Source organism: Zonotrichia albicollis, chromosome 1 (genome assembly GCF_047830755.1).
Source record: "Zonotrichia albicollis isolate bZonAlb1 chromosome 1, bZonAlb1.hap1, whole genome shotgun sequence".
NCBI classification, from domain to species: domain Eukaryota; kingdom Metazoa; phylum Chordata; class Aves; order Passeriformes; family Passerellidae; genus Zonotrichia; species Zonotrichia albicollis.
The window spans coordinates 696,837-715,421 of NC_133819.1; the positions used below are offsets into that span (position 1 = coordinate 696,837).

The 18,585-nt window shown below is 44.2% G+C and overlaps 1 protein-coding gene across 3 annotated transcripts; it reads right to left on the reverse strand.

The window, feature by feature from the left end:
* Nucleotides 1-6,532: 6,532 nt before the first annotated feature.
* On the reverse strand, nt 6,533-15,624 carry LOC141728519 (uncharacterized). Of its 3 annotated transcripts, XR_012579556.1 has the most exons (4): nt 14,910-15,624; nt 14,370-14,460; nt 12,078-14,221; nt 6,533-7,856 (listed from the first exon to the last, which is right to left on the reverse strand). XR_012579556.1 is itself a non-coding variant. In XM_074537308.1 (2 exons), the coding sequence occupies exons 1-2, from the start codon at nt 9,748-9,750 to the stop codon at nt 7,438-7,440; spliced, it is 1,002 nt and encodes a 333-aa protein (XP_074393409.1). In that variant the 5' UTR covers nt 9,751-9,806; the 3' UTR covers nt 6,533-7,437. The 3 variants fall into 3 exon arrangements, 1 of the variants encoding a protein (XP_074393409.1); XR_012579538.1 differs by having other exon boundaries at nt 14,370-15,623; XM_074537308.1 differs by lacking the exons at nt 12,078-14,221; nt 14,370-14,460; nt 14,910-15,624 and adding an exon at nt 9,168-9,806.
* Between the last annotated feature and the right edge of the window lie 2,961 nt (nt 15,625-18,585).

The window sequence follows — 18,585 nt, forward strand, 5'->3', positions numbered from 1 at the left end:
TTTATAATCAAAACACTGCCTATTGACAAATAAAAAAACCTGATTTATTTAGCTATTTAAAAATATTTTCATGTTTATAATTTTCATATTTATATTTATAATTTATTCTATATTACATGAGAACACACCTGCTCCTGCACCCCAGTGGGGCTTCCTCTCCTGGAGACCTTGGAGTGCCCCAATGGCATCAGAGCCCCGAGTCTTCACCCTCTTCTTCTCTATTTAGAAACTACACTGGAACTCTCTTCTGGAACCAAAGACATTACCTAAATCCTGTCCCCGTGTCCCAGACAGATAGATGTTCAGTTATTAATTGGCTGGGCAGCAGTTTCTTAAATAGAATGATAAACAAGATGTGAACTTTTTAGCTACAAGCAAATAGGCAAATCTGAACAAGGTACCGATGGCCAGCCACCGAAGTTATTTTGAAGCAATTTTTTAAACAATAAAATACTGCTACCACAAAAATAAAGCAAAAAGCTAACTACTGGCTAAGAAAAAATTAACTTTTGACAGCAACAACATTCCAACCACACAGGCTTTTTCCCAATATCATACCTTATAACTACCTCTCTTGGGAATTCTCATCATGTATCCCAAAAGGAATAAATACCTTAGAGCATCCTAAAGCAAAAAGTAGCACACATGAGCTCCTCACACTCCCGGCAGTGCACTGAGCTCCTCACACTCCAGCGCAGCGTGCACTGAGTCTGCAACAAATTCTGCTCAGTGAGGGTCTGCAAACAAAGGTTCAACTGATGAACTGAACTGATTGTATAGGGATGTTTTCTAAGCACAGAAGCACAAAAAAGAACTAGCAGACACAATTCTTAAATAAATCTGCAAGTTTTATTTAGCATATATGCGAGTGATTTCCACCCTGTGGCTTCTCACTTTGATTGGTCTGTAGGTTCAGGAAGATGACAATGCACACTCTGCCTTCCCTGAGCCCCCACGTCAGCTGAGCGCTGCTCCGTGTGCTCAGATCGTCAGGAGCTGGATTACACGTACCCGGACGGACTGGAACTGCTCTGCTGCAGATTCAGGAGACGACGGCAGAGAGGGGCTGGCCGAGGCGTCGTCCGAATTCCATTTCTGTGTGACGAGAAGCGGTTTGTTCCCAACAGCTGCAACATCCCCGGCTCGCTTCCGTGGTGAGTACCGATGGCGCACAAATGGCAGCCCGAGGAAATCGTGTTCTGGGCTCTAAGTGGCTGGGACAGGGTCTGATGTTTTGTTTTGTATCTGTATGACGATTAGTACGACAGGGCTCTGAGGGATGACATGGCAACACAGAATTAAAAACTCCTCGACAGAATTACATCGACTTCTAGGAAAAGACAAAAGCCTGTCACCCTTCTGAAATCTACTTTTAATCCAAAGCACACGGATTGTCACTATACTGCACCTTCCAGCTTTTCAAAGCAGCTTACTTCTGAAGACCAGGAAACATTGATTTCTACAGAAACAATGGGCAACCCCCAGGCTAATTTAAGCACTACTCTTTAATAGGGGATCTGCCAGCATGCCAGTCCAGCTTCAAGTGCACTTTATTTCAGTCTCACATCCCCACAAAATTCTTCTCACATCTTCCAACCCTGAAATCTTCTTTTTTCCCTAAGGCTTCTCATCATTAGCAATTTCCAAGTAACATGGTATTTTTACAACATTCAAAAATGTCATGCTGGACTGTGCTAGAGAGTAATCTGCAAATATAAGCTTAGCAAAGATTGAATTGACTTGTCCAGAGAAAAAACCTACAAGTGAACACCCACACCTGCCTACAAAGAGCTAACAAGCCCCTGGCAGCTACCACATCAAAGCACAGTGGATGTTTCTAATAGAGGGTAAGGATAACAATACCACCTTTTGTTCTCTCCAGCTTGTTTTCCCTGCAGTCATATTTTGCTTCTTATGATTTTTTTAGTCTCTGTATCTTCTTGGACAGCGCCGAGCCTGACGACAAGGATACGAGAGTCTTTCCCTGCCGTAGGGAGAGAACCAGGAAAACAGTTAAAAAAAGAACAGGGTAGTTTGAAATTCATACTTCCAGTGAGAAGCAGCGCCTAACAAACAGAACAAAAGCAAACAAAGCACGATAGCTCCCTGGGGACAGAAGACTTATAAACCCTCCAGGATTTACGACCAACCCCTTCAGGACAGCAGCCAAGTGTCCCATGAGGTGGTGCTGCACCAAAGAACGATCTGACAGGTTCCAAAGAGTCAAATGCACAATATTTTGCAAAGCCGTGAAATCTTGCAAAATAACAAAAATACGATAGATATAAACTACAGGGCAAGAGTACAAGTGTTCGCTTTAAGAGCTGGAACCATGCAGGTGAGCACCTGATAACTGGATCCTCACCAGAGTTTGAACCCTTCGGTACACAGAAGGGTTTTCCCCAGAAATTTCACAGACTGAGTTTTGATAGAAGCACATTTGCCAGATCCTCAGAAGCATCACCCATTCTCCAGGTGTCTGGAGAGAACTGCAAATGGCTCTCACGTAGTTTGAGCTGGTTCTCCAAGGTCTCAGGGTGAATTTCACCAGATGCAACCAAATTGGGCAACTCCCAGTGGGACAGAAGGAACCCAAAGTTTGGGTAAGCAGAGCTGCAGCAAATACTGAGGAAACAAACGTAACAGCGTAAAAAATAATAAACCATCCTTTTTTTTTCTCTTGCTTTTGTTTTTTTCTTATTCAGATCAGCATAGCAACTAAAGAGAAGGTGAAAAACTCACCATTACTGAACATTTCATCATCTGTAAGCCGAGCATCCTTAGCATAGAGGACTCCAAAGTTAAAATTCACCGATCCCTGGGAAATAAAACCAAATATTGTATAATAAACAGTCAAACAGCAGACATAAAAATTTGTTTCCTCTAAGGACTTTCAGGTATGTATGTATCTTTGTATACATCCTACACATTAGAACATACACTTTATACCATCACCTCATACATAATATTTTACCTTTAAATTTTGATAGTATAGCATGAATTTTTAACTTAAATTGGCGATCTATTATTATTAAGTTGGTACTGAAAGTTATTTCTGCTGTCACGTTCAAAAAAACATTATTTTTTTTTTACTGTAATGAGCAATTGATTTCAAAGTCATCACAAGCCCATCAAAATACAAAGCTGTATTCACTGGGCGGGTCTGTGAGCTAGAAGTAGTTAGGCTTGTACTTCCCTCTTGTTCTTCCAGAACCGATAAATCCTGTCAACAAAACCAGGATCTTTAGCCCACTGCTGTGAAAGATTCTACAAGGATGATGGTTTGATTTGTGTTTACAAGTTTTGATTTGAAATGGCCAGTTCAATGGATAAAGACAGTTTAAGTAGTATTACGTTACTATTATTATTATTTCTATTATTATTTTTACTATTACTACTACTATTATTATCACCTGCTACTGGAAGAAATAAACCAGTCGTACCTATACTTAATTACTTTTATTTCCAGAAAATAACAAAGAAAAAGAACCAAACCAAAAAACGTCACTTCCTACCTTTTATATCAAGGGATGAAAAATTTCTCTTGGGCTCTTCTCCAATTTATCAAGACTCATAGCACTGAAAGGCAAACAAAACAGTGCTTTATAGAAGGGCAAGGGCACATTTCAAGGCTGAACCACCAACCGATTGCAGTGACAGCAGTTACAACATGAATCGTTCCGAGAGCCTCTGTTAAATGGAATGTTCTGTGGAACTGCCATTTCTTTCCCAAAATACTAACTTCCAACACTTCCTAAACGTATTTGGTATTTTAAAACAACAGAAGTTAGTGAGACACTGTGTGGAGGTCAGATTTAAATTTATTTCCTTCTAAAGCATAGAGCTCTGTTCCATCACCCTTCACTTCGGCTCTGCACTGAATCACGGTGAGCATTTGAGGAGTGCTCAATAACCAATTCTATTTCTCTCTTTTTCTAGTTCTCTCTATTCCTAAATAATTAAAGACAAGTCAAATTAAAAATGACAAGTTCAGCATCAAAGTCACACTTTTTCCCTTTGTCTGGTCAAGAACAGGCTCTAAATCCACTTAGTGCTGCCTGCAACGATTAAGACGTGCAAAACCATTTTTACATGCTTTATAGGTTTATCATAAAAGGCACAGAACGAAAGCTCTGAATTACAGGAAAAGGTACACAGTCAAATATCTAAAGGGATCACTTATTTGTAAATGCATACCTTGATAGAGATCGCACTGAGAACGTTTCTGTGGGACTCTAAGGGAGACATATTTTCTGAGTACCCTGCAAACAAGAAAAGCTAGGATATATTACAGGACATACCCACTTTTTCTATAGGCAAATAGGATTTTTAATAAAAACAACTCAGTTGAAAAAGAAAGAAGAAAACCAAGGTCATTTTACTCAGCTATATTTACTCCCGATTTAGAGGAAAAAAAAAAGTCACGGGTGCTGCAAAGAAAAAAAAAGTGAACCATAAACGCCTACAGTACAATTTTAAAACAAGTGCTTGGATAAAAGAATCTCATGGAACGTGAAGTAGAAAAAAAGTGAAACCACTATCAGACCTGCCTATTTTCTCACCTTTGTACAAGAAAATCCTAAAAGCACTATAAAGTCACTGCCTAAAACCAGTCATGGGATGTAACCAAGAACAATTTAGGCATTTGCTAATCTAGACAGAAAGCTTTTCTGGATGCTAGTGTCAAATCACAAGTTTTGTCTTTCAGAAGCCCGACAATGCTGGAAAGCACTTTCCCTGGGGCTGGGGAGGGCAGGGGCAGAAGGGGATGAGTTTGCAGATCGCACCTGTGCCATCGGAAGGATACAGCCCGCCTGCTCCCTGCGCTGGGCATTCTCCCGGCCATCTCTGGCTTTACCGCTCAGCGCCGCTCCATCCGTTTGCATGGCAGAAAGAGCCTCGAGCACTAGCGCAGGCAGCAGCCCAGTCATTCCGGCGATATCGCAGCGCTCTCTGCTCGCAACGCCCAACACGCGGCGGAGCCGCCTCCGCCCGCAGCACCGGCAGCAGCCCGCGGGAGACGGCTGCGGCTCGGGGGCTGCTGCGCCTCCGCCAGCCTGAGGGCAGCCGCCCCACCGGGACCGCGGGAGCGCCCGGCGCCGCTCACCCGGGGCGGCTCCTGCAGCTCCCGGCCCGCGGCAGCAAAGCACCGCCTCGCCCTCCGCCATCGCTACCGCTCAGTAAGGCCGAAGAACCGGGCCGACGCCCCTTCCGCGCTGCTCAGCTCCGTGCGGGCGGCCAGACGGAGGTTTCGCCCCTCCGGCGTCGCCGCCGCGGCGCCGGGAGCTGCCCGCGCACAGCCCCGCGCGGCCGCCTGGCACGCCAGCCACTCCGGTGCCGCGCCAGCCGTTGCGTCACACGCCTCGCCGGCAGCAGGGCCTGCCGGGAGTTGTAGTCTCGGGCTGACAGCCACTGCTCCGTCCTCCGCCACCGGGAGCTGCAGTCCCTCCCGGGCATCAAACGGGTCCTTCGCCCCAGGGCGGGGAAGGACCTGAGGCAGCAACGCTCCTCCCGAATGCCCTCTCTTTTTCGCTCCAACTCTTTTTTCTTTTTTCACTCTGCTTTTCACCCCTTCCCTTCCCTCTGGTGCTCCTGATTCCTTTCCTTTCCTTCCCTTTCCTTTCCTTTTCTTCTGTTTCTGATCTTGGTTTTCCTTTCTAGCTTAAGAATAAAAAAGCAGCAGTAGAAACTTTCAGGCTACCTGGGAGTAAAAAAAACCTGCAAAACGAAAATGATGTAAAGAAAACTATTTATTCCCTGGGAGCCTGAAATTTTCTACTGCTGCACATGACATAGAGCTTTTATTTCTTCTTATAGATAGTTGATATTTTATACTTACTTTATACAGCGCCCCCTGCCGTGTGCCCCGGAGACCTGCAGGGAGAGCGCTGCGGCGTCCTTCGGTTCTGTTTCAAGAAACTCGGCTCAATTCGGCTTGGTTCGGCTCTTGGTCTAAACTCGTTTCAGTTCGGCTCTACGGCCGAACTCGGCACGGTTGGACGAAACTCGGTCACATTCGGCGCATTGTCTAAATGCGGCCAGTGTCGGCTACCCTCGGCTATCGATTTCAGTCGGCTATCCTCGGCTCTTGGTGTAAACTCGGCTGTTTTCGGCTACACTCGGCTCTTCGGCTCAAGTCGCCTCTGTTCGGCCACACTCGGCTCTTCGGCTCAAGTCGCCTCTTTTCGGCAACACTCGGCTCTTCGCCTCTTCCGAACAATTCGGCCCCGCTCGAAATATACCTATTTTTACATTGGAAGTATACATTTCTCTTAGGATTTTTACTTCTCTAACACTTGCAGGATTCAAAATAAAACCCCTGCGTCCACCCATACATGCCAAATACAAACCCCTTTCATTTCAACTGTATTTCATTTTTTTTTTTTAATAATATTTTTCAAATTTAGATCCACATTTATATTTAAATTCTATACTGATGTGTGTTCGATTTTGCATTTCTATTTTCCCATTTATTTATAAATTTATATTCTATGTTACAACTCTTCCTATTACTTCTATTTTTTTTCGTATTTTTATTCAGATCTTTATATATTTATTATATCTTTCTGTGTGAGGATTTTTACTTCTGTAGCACTTCCATTATTTAAAATAAAACCCCTGCCTCCACCCACGTTAAAGCCAAAAAGAAAACCCTTTCTTCTCAACTGTATTTCAATATTTTTTAAAATTCTGTTTTTCAGGTCCATATTCACATTTACATTTAAAATGTATACTTACGTATGCTGTTATTTGTATTCTCCATTACATCTCTTCCTATTATCTCTATTTACTTATATTTTGTGTTTATATATATATTTATATCTTGATTGTACATCTCAATATTGAGAAATATATACCAATAATATCTACATTCATATCATTTAAAATAAAAACCCTGCCTCTAACCCAGTAAGAATAAAAAAAACCCCAACCCTTTCTTTCAAACAATATTTAAATAGGTTTTATCCTTATGTCTGATTTTTATATTCCTATTTGCATTTATAATGTACATTAATGTATATTGCTTACTTATACATTTATCTTTATCAATCTCAATTTGTAAATAAATTTATATTCTACATTACATCTGATGTGAGCAGTTATATATTTTTATACATATTTGTATACATTGATTACATATTTCTGCGTCAAGATTTTTACTGCTGTAACACCTATTTAAAATAAAACCCCTGCCTCTACTTAAATAAAAGCCAAAAAATTCCCTTTCTTTTAAACTATACTTACCTATTTTTATATTTATATTCCCATTTATAATTCATATTGCCGTATCATGTTATTTCTATTCTATACTACAACTCTTCATATTACTTACCTATATTTAGAGTTCAATTTGTAGTCATAGTTTAGCAATCTCCCTTTATATATTTATTATCTATTTCTATATTAAGATTCACATTTCTATAACACTTCTATTATTTAAAATAAAACTACTGCCTCTAACCAAATAAAAACGACCGGATAAACCCTTCTGGCACGTTGAAACCATAGAGACGGCAGCTGGGAGGACTGGAAATTGTCTCCGCCTTCTTGAAACCATAGAGAGAAGGGACGGGACGACCGGATAAACCCTTCTGGCACGTTGAAACCATAGAGACGGCAGCTAGGAGGACCGGAAATTGTCTCCGCCATCTTGTAACCATAGAGAGAAGGGACGGGACGACCGGGTAAACCCTTCTGGCACGTTGAAACCATAGAGACGGCAGCTGGGAGGACCGGAAATTGTCTCCGCCATCTTGAAACCATAGAGAGAAGGGACGGGACGACCGGAAAACCCTTCTGGCACGTTGAATCCATAGAGACGGCAGCTGGGAGGACCGGAAATTGTCTCCGCCATCCTGAAACCATAGAGGCGGGGGACGGGAATTTATTACTAATTTTTTATATATCTGCATATAGTTGCAATACATTTCTATATTTGCATTTGTGTTTGGGTTGTATTTCCATTTATATTCTCTATTCATATATCTGTATACATACACAATGCTCTATTAAAAATAGAATAACTAATTGCAACATATAATGACTTATGTTCCATGTTAAATTTTAAAAATTGACCGAATATATAAAAATAACGTTGGCTCATTCCCATTTCTGCACATCTATTTCTTTTGTTTCAATATAGTGAGAGTTATAATTGTGTATTTAAAATCCAATTCCTAAATGAAATGACAGAACAAACAGCATTAAATTCCCACCAATATCTTCCAAAAACATCGAGACACCCGAACATCCAAACAAGCGTCAGAGAAAAAACAAAGAACACTCTTGTCAATAACAATTCTCATCACGACCGAAAAATGGAACCAAAAGAAAAGAAAACCCTATAGAAACACACAGAGCAAATTACAAAGGGTACTAAAAAAAAGTCAAACCAATCTTCTAAACTCCAGACAGTGCCACTCACCCTGAACGTTACTAAAAAAAAAAAAAAAAAGACAAAATTCTACCTCTACGCTAACTCAAAGAATAACCAATCCTCTGTAAAAATAACTTTAAAAACTGAACTAATTAACAAAATGGAAAACATCTCAACCGCTAAAAATTAAGAAATTAACTACCCTAGTAAAAACATACTTTAAAAACCCACCATATAAATACCCATGTTCCCAAAAAAAACCCTGAGAAACAATACTCAAATACATTAAAAGACAACAACAATAAAAGAAAATGAAGAAACCACCAACAAGAATAATCCCAAAACCCAAAAAAACTTAAATCTGCAACAAAAATATTATTCCCAACTGAATAAACCCATAGTGCCTCAAGCTATCAAAATAAAAATAACACCTAGAAACAAACACAAAGCCTAAAGACAAACGTAACCATAAACAATGTCTCCCAAATTACCGCAACCATAAAACATACACTACAATCAAACAAACCAAATAAATAAAAGCCCTGGAAGACGATAAACACACATGCAATTCGCGAGATCAAAAACCCGCTGCTATGAACGACACGACGCTACCTCAAAAGCCCACCGAAACAAACACTACCCGCTCACGCCAATAAAAGCCACCTCAACAGAATTAAAATCCGAACCGCTGCTTCGCGCTACGACCCGTAAAAACCATTGCGCGCCTTTCTAAACATAATACCCCGGCAAAAAAAACATATCCGACTACGAAACCCAATCCGAAATGAACCTTTATCATCCCCACCGGCACCACTCAGGAAGAACACCGTAGCCCTTAGCGTACACCCGCTGCAAACCGAACACAGCGATGCAATCAATGCCGAAAAAGCGCCTCCGAACCGCGGCCCCGCCCCAGCACTGCGAGCAGCCGAAGCCCGCGCTCGCTGCCGGCCCCGGACGGAGCGCGGCTCCCGCCAGGAGAGCGGCTCCTCCGGCGGCTCCTCCGGCACGCGGGGCCGGCGCCGGCCCGGAGAGCCGCGCCCGCTGCCCCTGCCCGGCGGGGCCGGCACCGGGCCCGGGGGTGGCGGCGGCGCCCGAGCCCCGCGCCCGGAGCGGACGGAGCGGCCGGCACCGCCCGGGCCGCCGCAGCAGCGCCCGCGCCGCCTCTGCCGCCCTTGGCCGGCCCGGCGCGGCTCCCTCGGCTCGCACCGGCGCGGCTCCACCACTGCCGCCCTTGGCCGGCCCGGCCGCGCCAAATCCCCCGTGCGCCCCGGCAGCTGCCCGGGCCGTGCCAGCGCCGCTCCCGAGCGGCAACGTTCCGGCCCGGGCCGCGGCCACCACAAGCGCCCTCCGATGCAGCGGCACGGCCCCATTGCAGCCCTGCAAACGCTGCCACAGCTGCAGCTTCCCGCAACCGAAGCCCGAAACTGACGCCGCAGGCGGGGCTCGCCTCCCTTCAACAAGGGCAAAGAAGTGTCCTCTCCCCTTCACGTTCGTCCCCTACGAGAGCACAAAAGAAGGGGCGCTCCTCAAATGAAAGCCTTCGACTGATGGCAAAGGGCCATTTCCACCTCCATTCAAAGCCTTGAAAAGGAGGGACACCACGGCTGCCCCCTCCATTTCAACCCTAGGGTGATGAAAATGGGGTGGCTGCCTTCAAACCAAACCCATAACACCACAAGAATACTTTTCCCATTCCCCTTCAAATAGAACGCAGGGATTCCCTGTCACCCCCGGGATACCCCCAACAGCCTGGAAAAGGCAGCTTTTCCTGCAATCAACGCCCTTAAAACCACAAGTGAAGAGGGATCCCCTCAGTTCAAACGCAGACAATAAAAGAAGAGGAGCTGCGTCCTTCTCCTTAATCCCTTTCGTCCTCATAAGCTGCACTTTTGTTCCTGGGGAAGCGGGGAGGGACTGGCAAGATGAAATTGCAAAGGGGAAGGACAAAATTCCCCGCTCCAAACGCACACGGGCTCACCTGTTCGGCTGCTGCTCCCCGGCACAAAGATTCGTCCCTCGGCACAAACCCCTCCACTCAGCAGCTCCATGCAAAAATGTACAGAGGCAAACTCTCCCCCCGTTAAAACCGCCCCGGCAAGAGCCACCCCCTCATCATCCTCACAGCTCACACCTGGGCTGCTCCGAGCCCTCATCATCCTCACAGCTCACACCTGGGCTGCTCCGAGCCCCTCATCATCCTCACAGCTCACACCTGGGCTGCTCCGAGCCCCTCATCATCCTCACACTCACACCTGGGCTGCTCCGAGCCCCATCATCCTCACACTCACACCTGGGCTGCTCCGAGCCCCTCATCATCCTCACACTCACACCTGGGCTGCTCCGAGCCCTCATCATCCTCACACTCACACCTGGGCTGCTCCGAGCCCCCATCATCTATTTGTCATATTTATATTCGCTTTTAGATTTAGAATTTATATTACTGTATAATATTTACTATATTGTATATTACATCTCTTCATGTTACTAACATAGATTTCTATTTCTATTTGTTTTTAAATTCATAGTATAGCATTACAACTTTAGATTTTTATTATATATTTCTCTATGCCGGTTTAGATTTCTATAGTACTTATATTATTTAAAATAAAACCCCTGCCTCTAAGGAAAGAAAAACCAAAGACACCCCTTTATTTAAACCACACTTAAAATTTTAATAATAATTTTGTTTGTCATAATTGTATTCACATTTACATTTGTAATTTTCATTTATTATATTTATAGATATCTTATAGATTGGAGAGAATACCTTTTTATATAATAATAGATATATTCTTTTTACACAATATATTTCTTTTACGTATATTTACATATATTAAATATTTCTGGATATCGATATATATAGGATATAATTGGATTTCTATTTTTATACCTTTTATGAAATCTCCAGCCTATACCCCAATAAAAGCCAAACAATCCCCAATTTATTTAAACTGTATTTAAACATCAATCCTGTCACGGCTGCATTGCACAGCAGTGCCCCGAGCTAATCTGACACTTGTTCATCTCCTGTACCTGAGACTGAACCCGCTCACCTTGATCGCACCTGGCAAAACCATTTTCGTACCTTTTCCTGGCATTGCTTGGGTTTTTTCTTGCATTTTTGTGGCCTTTACTGCCTCTCTTTCTTGCCTTCTTTCTTGGGGCTTTTCCTCCCTTTTTCCTTGACTTTTTCTGGCATTTCTTGGGTTCTTTTCTTCGTTTCTTCTTGCCCACCTTGGGGGTTTTTTCTGGGTTTTTTCTTGCGCATCTCGAAGTCTTTATCCTTTTTTTTTTTCTTTTTTTCGTCTTTTTTTTTCTTTTTTTCGTCTTTTTTTTTTTTTTTCCCTGTCTTTCTCCTTGCCCTCCTTCGTTTTTTTCCTTTGGCCTGCCTGCCTTCCTTCCTTCCTGCCTTCCTATCCTTCTTTCTTTCTTTCTTCCTTTCAGTTCCATTCCTTATTTTCTTGTTTTCCTTTTCTTTCTTTCTTTCCCTGTATGTCTAATCTTGGTTTTCCTTTCTAGCTTTAGAATAAAAAAGCAGCAGTAGAAACTTTCAGGCTACCTGGCAGTAAAACAAACCTGCAAACCGAAAATGATGTAAAGAAAACTATTTACTCCCTGGGAGCCTGAAATTTTCTACTGCTGCACATGACATAGAGCTTTTATTCCTTCTTATAGATAGTTGATATTTTATACTTACTTTATACAGCGCCCCCTGCCGTGTGCCCCGGAGACCTGCAGGGAGAGCGCTGCGGCGTCGTTCGGTTCTGTTTAATGAAACTCGGCTCAATTCGGCTTGGTTCGGCTCTTCGGCCGAACTCGGCACGCTTGGGCTAAAGTCGGTCACATTCGGCGCATTGTCTAAATGCGGCCAGTGTCGGCTACCCCGGGCTATCGATTCAAGTCGGCTATCATCGGCTCTTGGTGTAAACTCGGCTGTTTTCGGCTACACACGGCTCTTCGGGTACACTCGGCTGTTTTCGGCTACACTCGTCTCTTCGGGTACACTCGGCTGTTTTCGGCTTCACTCGGCTCTTCGGCTCAAGTCGGCTGTTTTCGGCCACACTCGGCTCTTCGGGTACACTCGGCTGTTTTCGGCCACACTCGGCTCTTCGTCTCAAGTCGGCTCTTTTCGGAACAATTCGGCCCGGCTCGGCTTGCTGAGGGCGGGAGAGCGGGCATGAGAGGACCCCGGCGCAGACAGGCCAGGCTTACCCAGATGCCTTCCGCCAACCCGCAGAAATACGCCCGCCCGCGGCGCCGCTGAACCCACAGCATGTATCGGATACGCTTCAAACGCCACAGAAAAATCCGTCGGGGCCGCCATGACGTCGGTGTTCCATGCAGGCAGTTCACTTACACCCACCGGGGTCCTCCACTTCCCCGCCATCTCGAGAAGGTCAACGAAAAGTCCGGGACACCCGCGACACGCCACTCCCAGCATGGCGGCCTCTCGGCTGCCTGCCGGCGCACGGCTGCAGTACCGCGCTCTGCCCACAAGGCGGCAGCACTGCCGCCCGCCCCAGCCGGGGGCGCAGCGCGCCTCGGGGCTGTGGGCAGCGACGGCGGCAAAAAAGAACAGGGGCGACCCCAGCCAAAAACTGCTCTGAAATAAATGCCAAAAACCTGTCTTTTACCCGAACAGAACCAAACAAACCGCCTTGGTTTAAAATCCTATTAAAATCAATTTGAAATTCCTATTTTTCGTATTTATATTCACATGCATATTTATAGTGGACACTGATGTAGCATGTAATTTATAAAATATATTCTGTGTATTCCTACTGTTTCTATTTATTTATATTTTGTGGTTTTAAAAAAATCTTTCTATATTTATTGTATATTTCTATGTTAAAAGCATGATAGAAATGTAATTTTAATTATTTAAAATAAAAATCCCATACTAACTAAACAAATACAAAAAAGCTCTATTCTTTTAAACTATATTGAAATATTTTTATATTTATAGCTTGCATGACTATATTCCCATTTATATTTATAGTTTATATTTAAGCATTATATTAATCATGATATATAATATGTGTCCTATTCAAATAATAAAAAGAAATTATTTTTTAAATTATGTACCATATCTACTGCTACAACTTATTTTATCTTAGATTTTTAATTTTATATTAGCCTTTACTTATTTATGATCTGTTTCTATACTTAGATTTCTACCTTTATATTATTTGTATTTATCATTTTTGTACTAAAACCCCTGCTTTTGCCAAATAAAAAACAAAACCCCCCTTTATGTTAAACTGCTTTAAAAAACTTATATCAATATGGTGTAATACAAAACAAATCATAGATATGATAAACATAAATACATTTATATCAATTTTATATCTATTTCCTATAATACACTATAATAAGATATATACAGTATTACTTGTATTATGGATCTTATATGCAGATATTGATTTCTGTTATTTTGTATTTTAAATAATTTAACAATTCTCTCTATATTTGAAAGACATTTATATATTTATACTTTGGTTGCGATTTTTTCCGGGTGTTTTCCGGGTCTTTTCTTGCCCTCCTTGGAATTGTTTTTCTGGGTTTTCTCTGGGGTTTTTCTTGCCCATCTTGGGGGTTTTTTCTGGGTTTCTTCATGCCCATCTTCGGGGTTTTTTTCTGGGTTTTTTCTTGCCCGTCTTGGGGTTCTTTTCTGGGTTTTTTTCTTGCCCATCTTGTTGGGGTTTTTTTCTGGGTTTTTTCTTGCCCATCATCGTCTGTTTTACTGGGTTTTAAGCCAACATGGGTACATTCCATGTCAGTACATACAATATAACCCGGCTGAGGATTTTTTATTCTGACTTTAAAAATGAGTTGCAAAACCTGAAAAGCAAAAGTCACACACACAAGGTTAAATCCAGTCAGCATGTGCCCACCCATGCAGAGACGAGCAGACACAGACAGACACAGCCACGTGCTCTCACACACACTGACACACTCTTGCCACTTACACGCTCGCTGCGGCCCTTACCTGAGACGCTCAAGAACGTGCTGTGACATCTTCTGGCTGCTGCTCCTTGAAGTAAATGGCAGATCCTGGGGAAATCAGCAGCCTCGGGGACCTGTGAGACAACAGGAAGGGTCAACGAGTGGCTATCTGACAGCTAGGACTTGTCCCCACTCTGGACCCATAAACTTTCTACCCAAAATCCCACAAAAGACAGATGAAGAGTAAAATTTCTATAACTGTTCTACCTAACTGTGACTACGTGCCAGGGCAGGGCAGCTCTGATCGTAAGTGGTACAATATAAGTACACACAATATAGGCTGAGGTAAACAGTGCAAGTGTAAACAGAGCGTAAGTACACACAATATAAGGTGACGCACTTACATACAGTATAAACCAACACAGGTACACACAATATAAACCAATATAGGTACATCCAATGTAAGTACATATAGTATAAACCAACATAGGTACATACAGTATAAGTACGTACAGTATAAGCCAGCATAGGTACACACAATAGAGGTACATACAACATAAGCCAACATAGGCAGATACAATACCAGCCAGGACTTGAGATAACTCTCTGGAAGACGAATTCTTGAGCCCTGTACCCTTTGAGAAGATGGAACCTAAGGAACTGCTGCAGTCACCTGAGGAGGTGCATCTGAAAAAAAGTCAGGACAAAAGTCAAAGGGCTGCAGAATAACTTAAGTGCTCGGCTAAATTGGGCTGTAATCGGCTAAACTCGGCTATTGTCGGCTGCATTCGGCTGGATGCGCCTCTTCGGCGCGGCTCGGCTCGCTTCGGCCGAACTCGGAGCCGCTCTGTGCGCTCGGCGCGGCTCGGCTCGCTTCGGCCGAACTCGGAGCCTCTCCGTGCGCTCGGCGCGGCTCGGGTTCATTCGGCTGAACTCGGAGCCTCTCCGTGCGCTCGGCGCGGCTCGGCTCGTTCGGCTCGCTTCGGCCGAACTCGGAGCTGCTCTGTACGTTCGGCGGGGCTCGGCTTCATTCAGCCGAACTCGGAGCCGCTCTGTGCGCTCGGCGCGGCTCGGCTCGCTTCCGCCGAACTCGGAGCCGCGCTGTGCGCTCGGCTCGCTTCCGCCGAACTCGGAGCCGCGCTGTGCGCTCGGCGCGGCTCGGCTTCATTCAGCCGAACTCGGAGCCGCTCTGTGCGCTCAGCGCGGCCCGCTTCGGCTCGCTTCGGCCGAACTCGGAGCCGCTCTGTACATTCAGCGCGGCTCGGCTTCATTCAGCCGAACTCGGAGCCGCTCTGTGCGCTCGGCGCGCCTCGGCTCGCTTCGGCCGAACTCGGAGCCTCTCTGTGCGCTCGGCGCGCCTCGGCTCGCTTCGGCCGAACTCGGAGCCGCTCTGTGCGTTCGGCGCGCCTCGGCTCGGGTCGGCTCCCTGAGGGCGGGCAAGCGGCGCCGCCTCACGTTAAACTCGCCCGGCTCGGGGCTCTCCTGCTGCCGCGTCCCGCGGGCGGCCCGCCCATCGCACGGACACGACCGGGAGCGCGGGGCGGCACAGGGGCTCATTAGGCGGTGACCGCACTCGCGCTAATTAGCGCGCACGAGAGCAGCGGGCTCGGTTCGCCTGAGCTCGGCTCCGTTCAGGCAGCCTCGCAAGCCTGGCCTCGGTTCGCTCGAGGCCGTCAGGTTCGGCCGGTCTCGCCTTGCTTCGGCTGAGCTCGTTCCATTCGGCCGAAGGAGGCGTCGTTCGATCGTGTTTTTACAAATATCTTTCTCTATAGATTGTATATTTCTATATTTAGATTTATACTTCTATAATACTTCTATTATTCTAAATAAAAACCCCGTCTCTAACCAAATAAATACAAAAAACAACCTTCTTTTAAACGAGATTGAAATATTTTTATACTTAGTATAATTATATTCCCATTCATATTTATAGTTTCTTTTGATGCAGTGTATTAATTATATATAATATATGTAAAGTTCTAGAAATGTATTTAAATTATTATTTATATTATGAGTCATATCTACTGCTACAACTAATTTTTTCTTGTTTTTAAACTTTATATATATATCTGTATTTATTTATGATATATTCCTGTACTTAGATTTCTACATTTATATTGTTTGTATTTATAATTTTTATAATAAAAACCCTGCCTATTGACAAATAAAAAAAACCTGCTTTACTTAGCTATTTAAAAAAATATTTTCATGATTACAATTTTCATGTTTATATTTGTAATTTATTCTATATCACATGAGAACACACCTGCTCCTGCACCCCAGTGGGGCTTCCTCTCCTGGGGACCTTGGGGTGCCCCAATGGCATCAGAGCCCCGAGTCTTCACCCCCCTCTCCTCTATTTAGAAACTACACAGGAACTTTTTTCTGGAAACAAAGACATTACCTAAATCCTCTCCCCGTGTCCCAGACAGATAGATGTTCAGTTATTAGTTGGCTGGGCAACAGTTTCTAAAATAGAATGATAAACAAGATGTGAACTTTTTAGCTACAAGCAAATAGGCAAATCTGAACAAGGTACCGATGGCCAGCCACTCAAGTAATTTTGAAGCAATTTTTTAAACAATAAAATACTGCTACCACAAAAATAAAGCAAAAAGCTAACTACTGGCTAAGAAAAAATTAACTTTTGACAACAACAACATTCCAACCACACAGGCTTTTTCCCAGTATCATACTTTATAACTACCTCTCTTGGGAATTCTCATCATGTATCCCAAAAGGAATAAATACCTTAGAGCGTCCTAAAGCAAAAAGTAGCACACATGAGCTCCTCACACTCCCGGCAGTGCACTGAGCTCCTCACACTCCAGCGCAGCGTGCACTGAGTCTGCAACAAATTCTGCTCAGTGAGGGTCTGCAAACAAAGGTTCAACTGATGAATTGAACTGATTGTATAGGGATGTTTTCTAAGCACAGAAGCACAAAAAAGAACAAGCAGTAATAATTCTTAAATAAATCTGCAAGTTTTATTTAGCATATATGCGAGTGATTTCCACCCTGTGGCTTCTCACTTTGATTGGTCTGTAGGTTCAGGAAGATGACAATGCACACTCTGCCTTCCCTGAGCCCCCACGGCAGCTGAGCGCTGCTCCGTGTGCTCAGATCGTCAGGAGCTGGATTACACGTACCCGGACGGACTGCAACTGCTCTGCTGCAGATTCAGGAGACGACGGCAGAGAGGGGCTGGCCGAGGCGTCGTCCGAATTCCATTTCTGTGTGACGAGAAGCGGTTTGTTCCCAACAGCTGCAACATCCCCGGCTCGCTTCCGTGGTGAGTACCGATGGCACACAAATGGCAGCCCGAGGAAATCGTGTTCTGGGCTCTAAGTGGCTGGGACAGGGTCTGATTTTTTGTTTTGCATCTGTATGACGATTAGTACGACAGGGCTCTGAGGGATGACATGACAACACAGAATTAAAAACTCCTCGATAGAATTACATCGACTTCTAGGAAAAGACAAAAGCCTATCACCCTTCTGAAATCTACTTTTAATCCAAAGCACACGGATTGTCACTATGCTGCACCTTCTAGCTTTTCAAAGCAGCTTACTTCTGAAGACCAGGAAACATTGATTTCTACAGAAACAATGGGCAACCCCCAGGCTAATTTAAGCACTACCCTTTAAAAGGGGATCTGCCAGCGTGCCAGTCCAGCTTCAAGTGCGCTTTATTTCAGTCTCACATCCCCACAAAATTCTTCTCACATCTTCCAACCCTGAAATCTTCTTTTTTCCCTAAGGCTTCTCATCATTAGCAATTTCCAAGTAACATGGTATTTTTACAACATTCAAAAATGTCATGCTGGACTGTGCTAGAGAGTAATCTGCAAATATAAGCTTAGCAAAGATTGAATTGACTTGTCCAGAGAAAAAACCTACAAGTGAACACCCACACCTGCCTACAAAGAGCTAACAAGCCCCTGGCAGCTACCACATCAAAGCACAGTGGATGTTTCTAATAGAGGGTAAGGATAACAATACCACCTTTTGTGCTCTCCAGCTTGTTTTCCCTGCAGTCATATTTTGTTTCTTATGATTGTTTTAGTCTCTGTATCTTCTTGGACAGCACCGAGCCTGACGACAAGGACACGAGAGTCTTTCCCTGCCGTAGGGAGAGAACCAGGAAAACAGTTAAAAAAAGAACAGGGTAGTTTGAAATTCATACTTCCAGTGAGAAGCAGCGCCTAACAAACAGAACAAAAGCAAACAAAGCACGATAGCTCCCTGGGGACAGAAGAC

What these genes read in the sequence shown, in the direction of transcription:
- LOC141728519 (XM_074537308.1), bottom strand. Translation starts at nt 9,750, where the DNA reads ATGGGGCCGTGCCGCTGCATCGGAGGGCGCTTGTGGTGGCCGCGGCCC. An exon ending in TGCCGGTGGGGATGATAAAG is followed by an intron (nt 7,857 to 9,167) that starts GTTCATTTCGGA and finishes CTATGGTTTCAG; the next exon opens with GATGGCGGAGACAATTTCCG.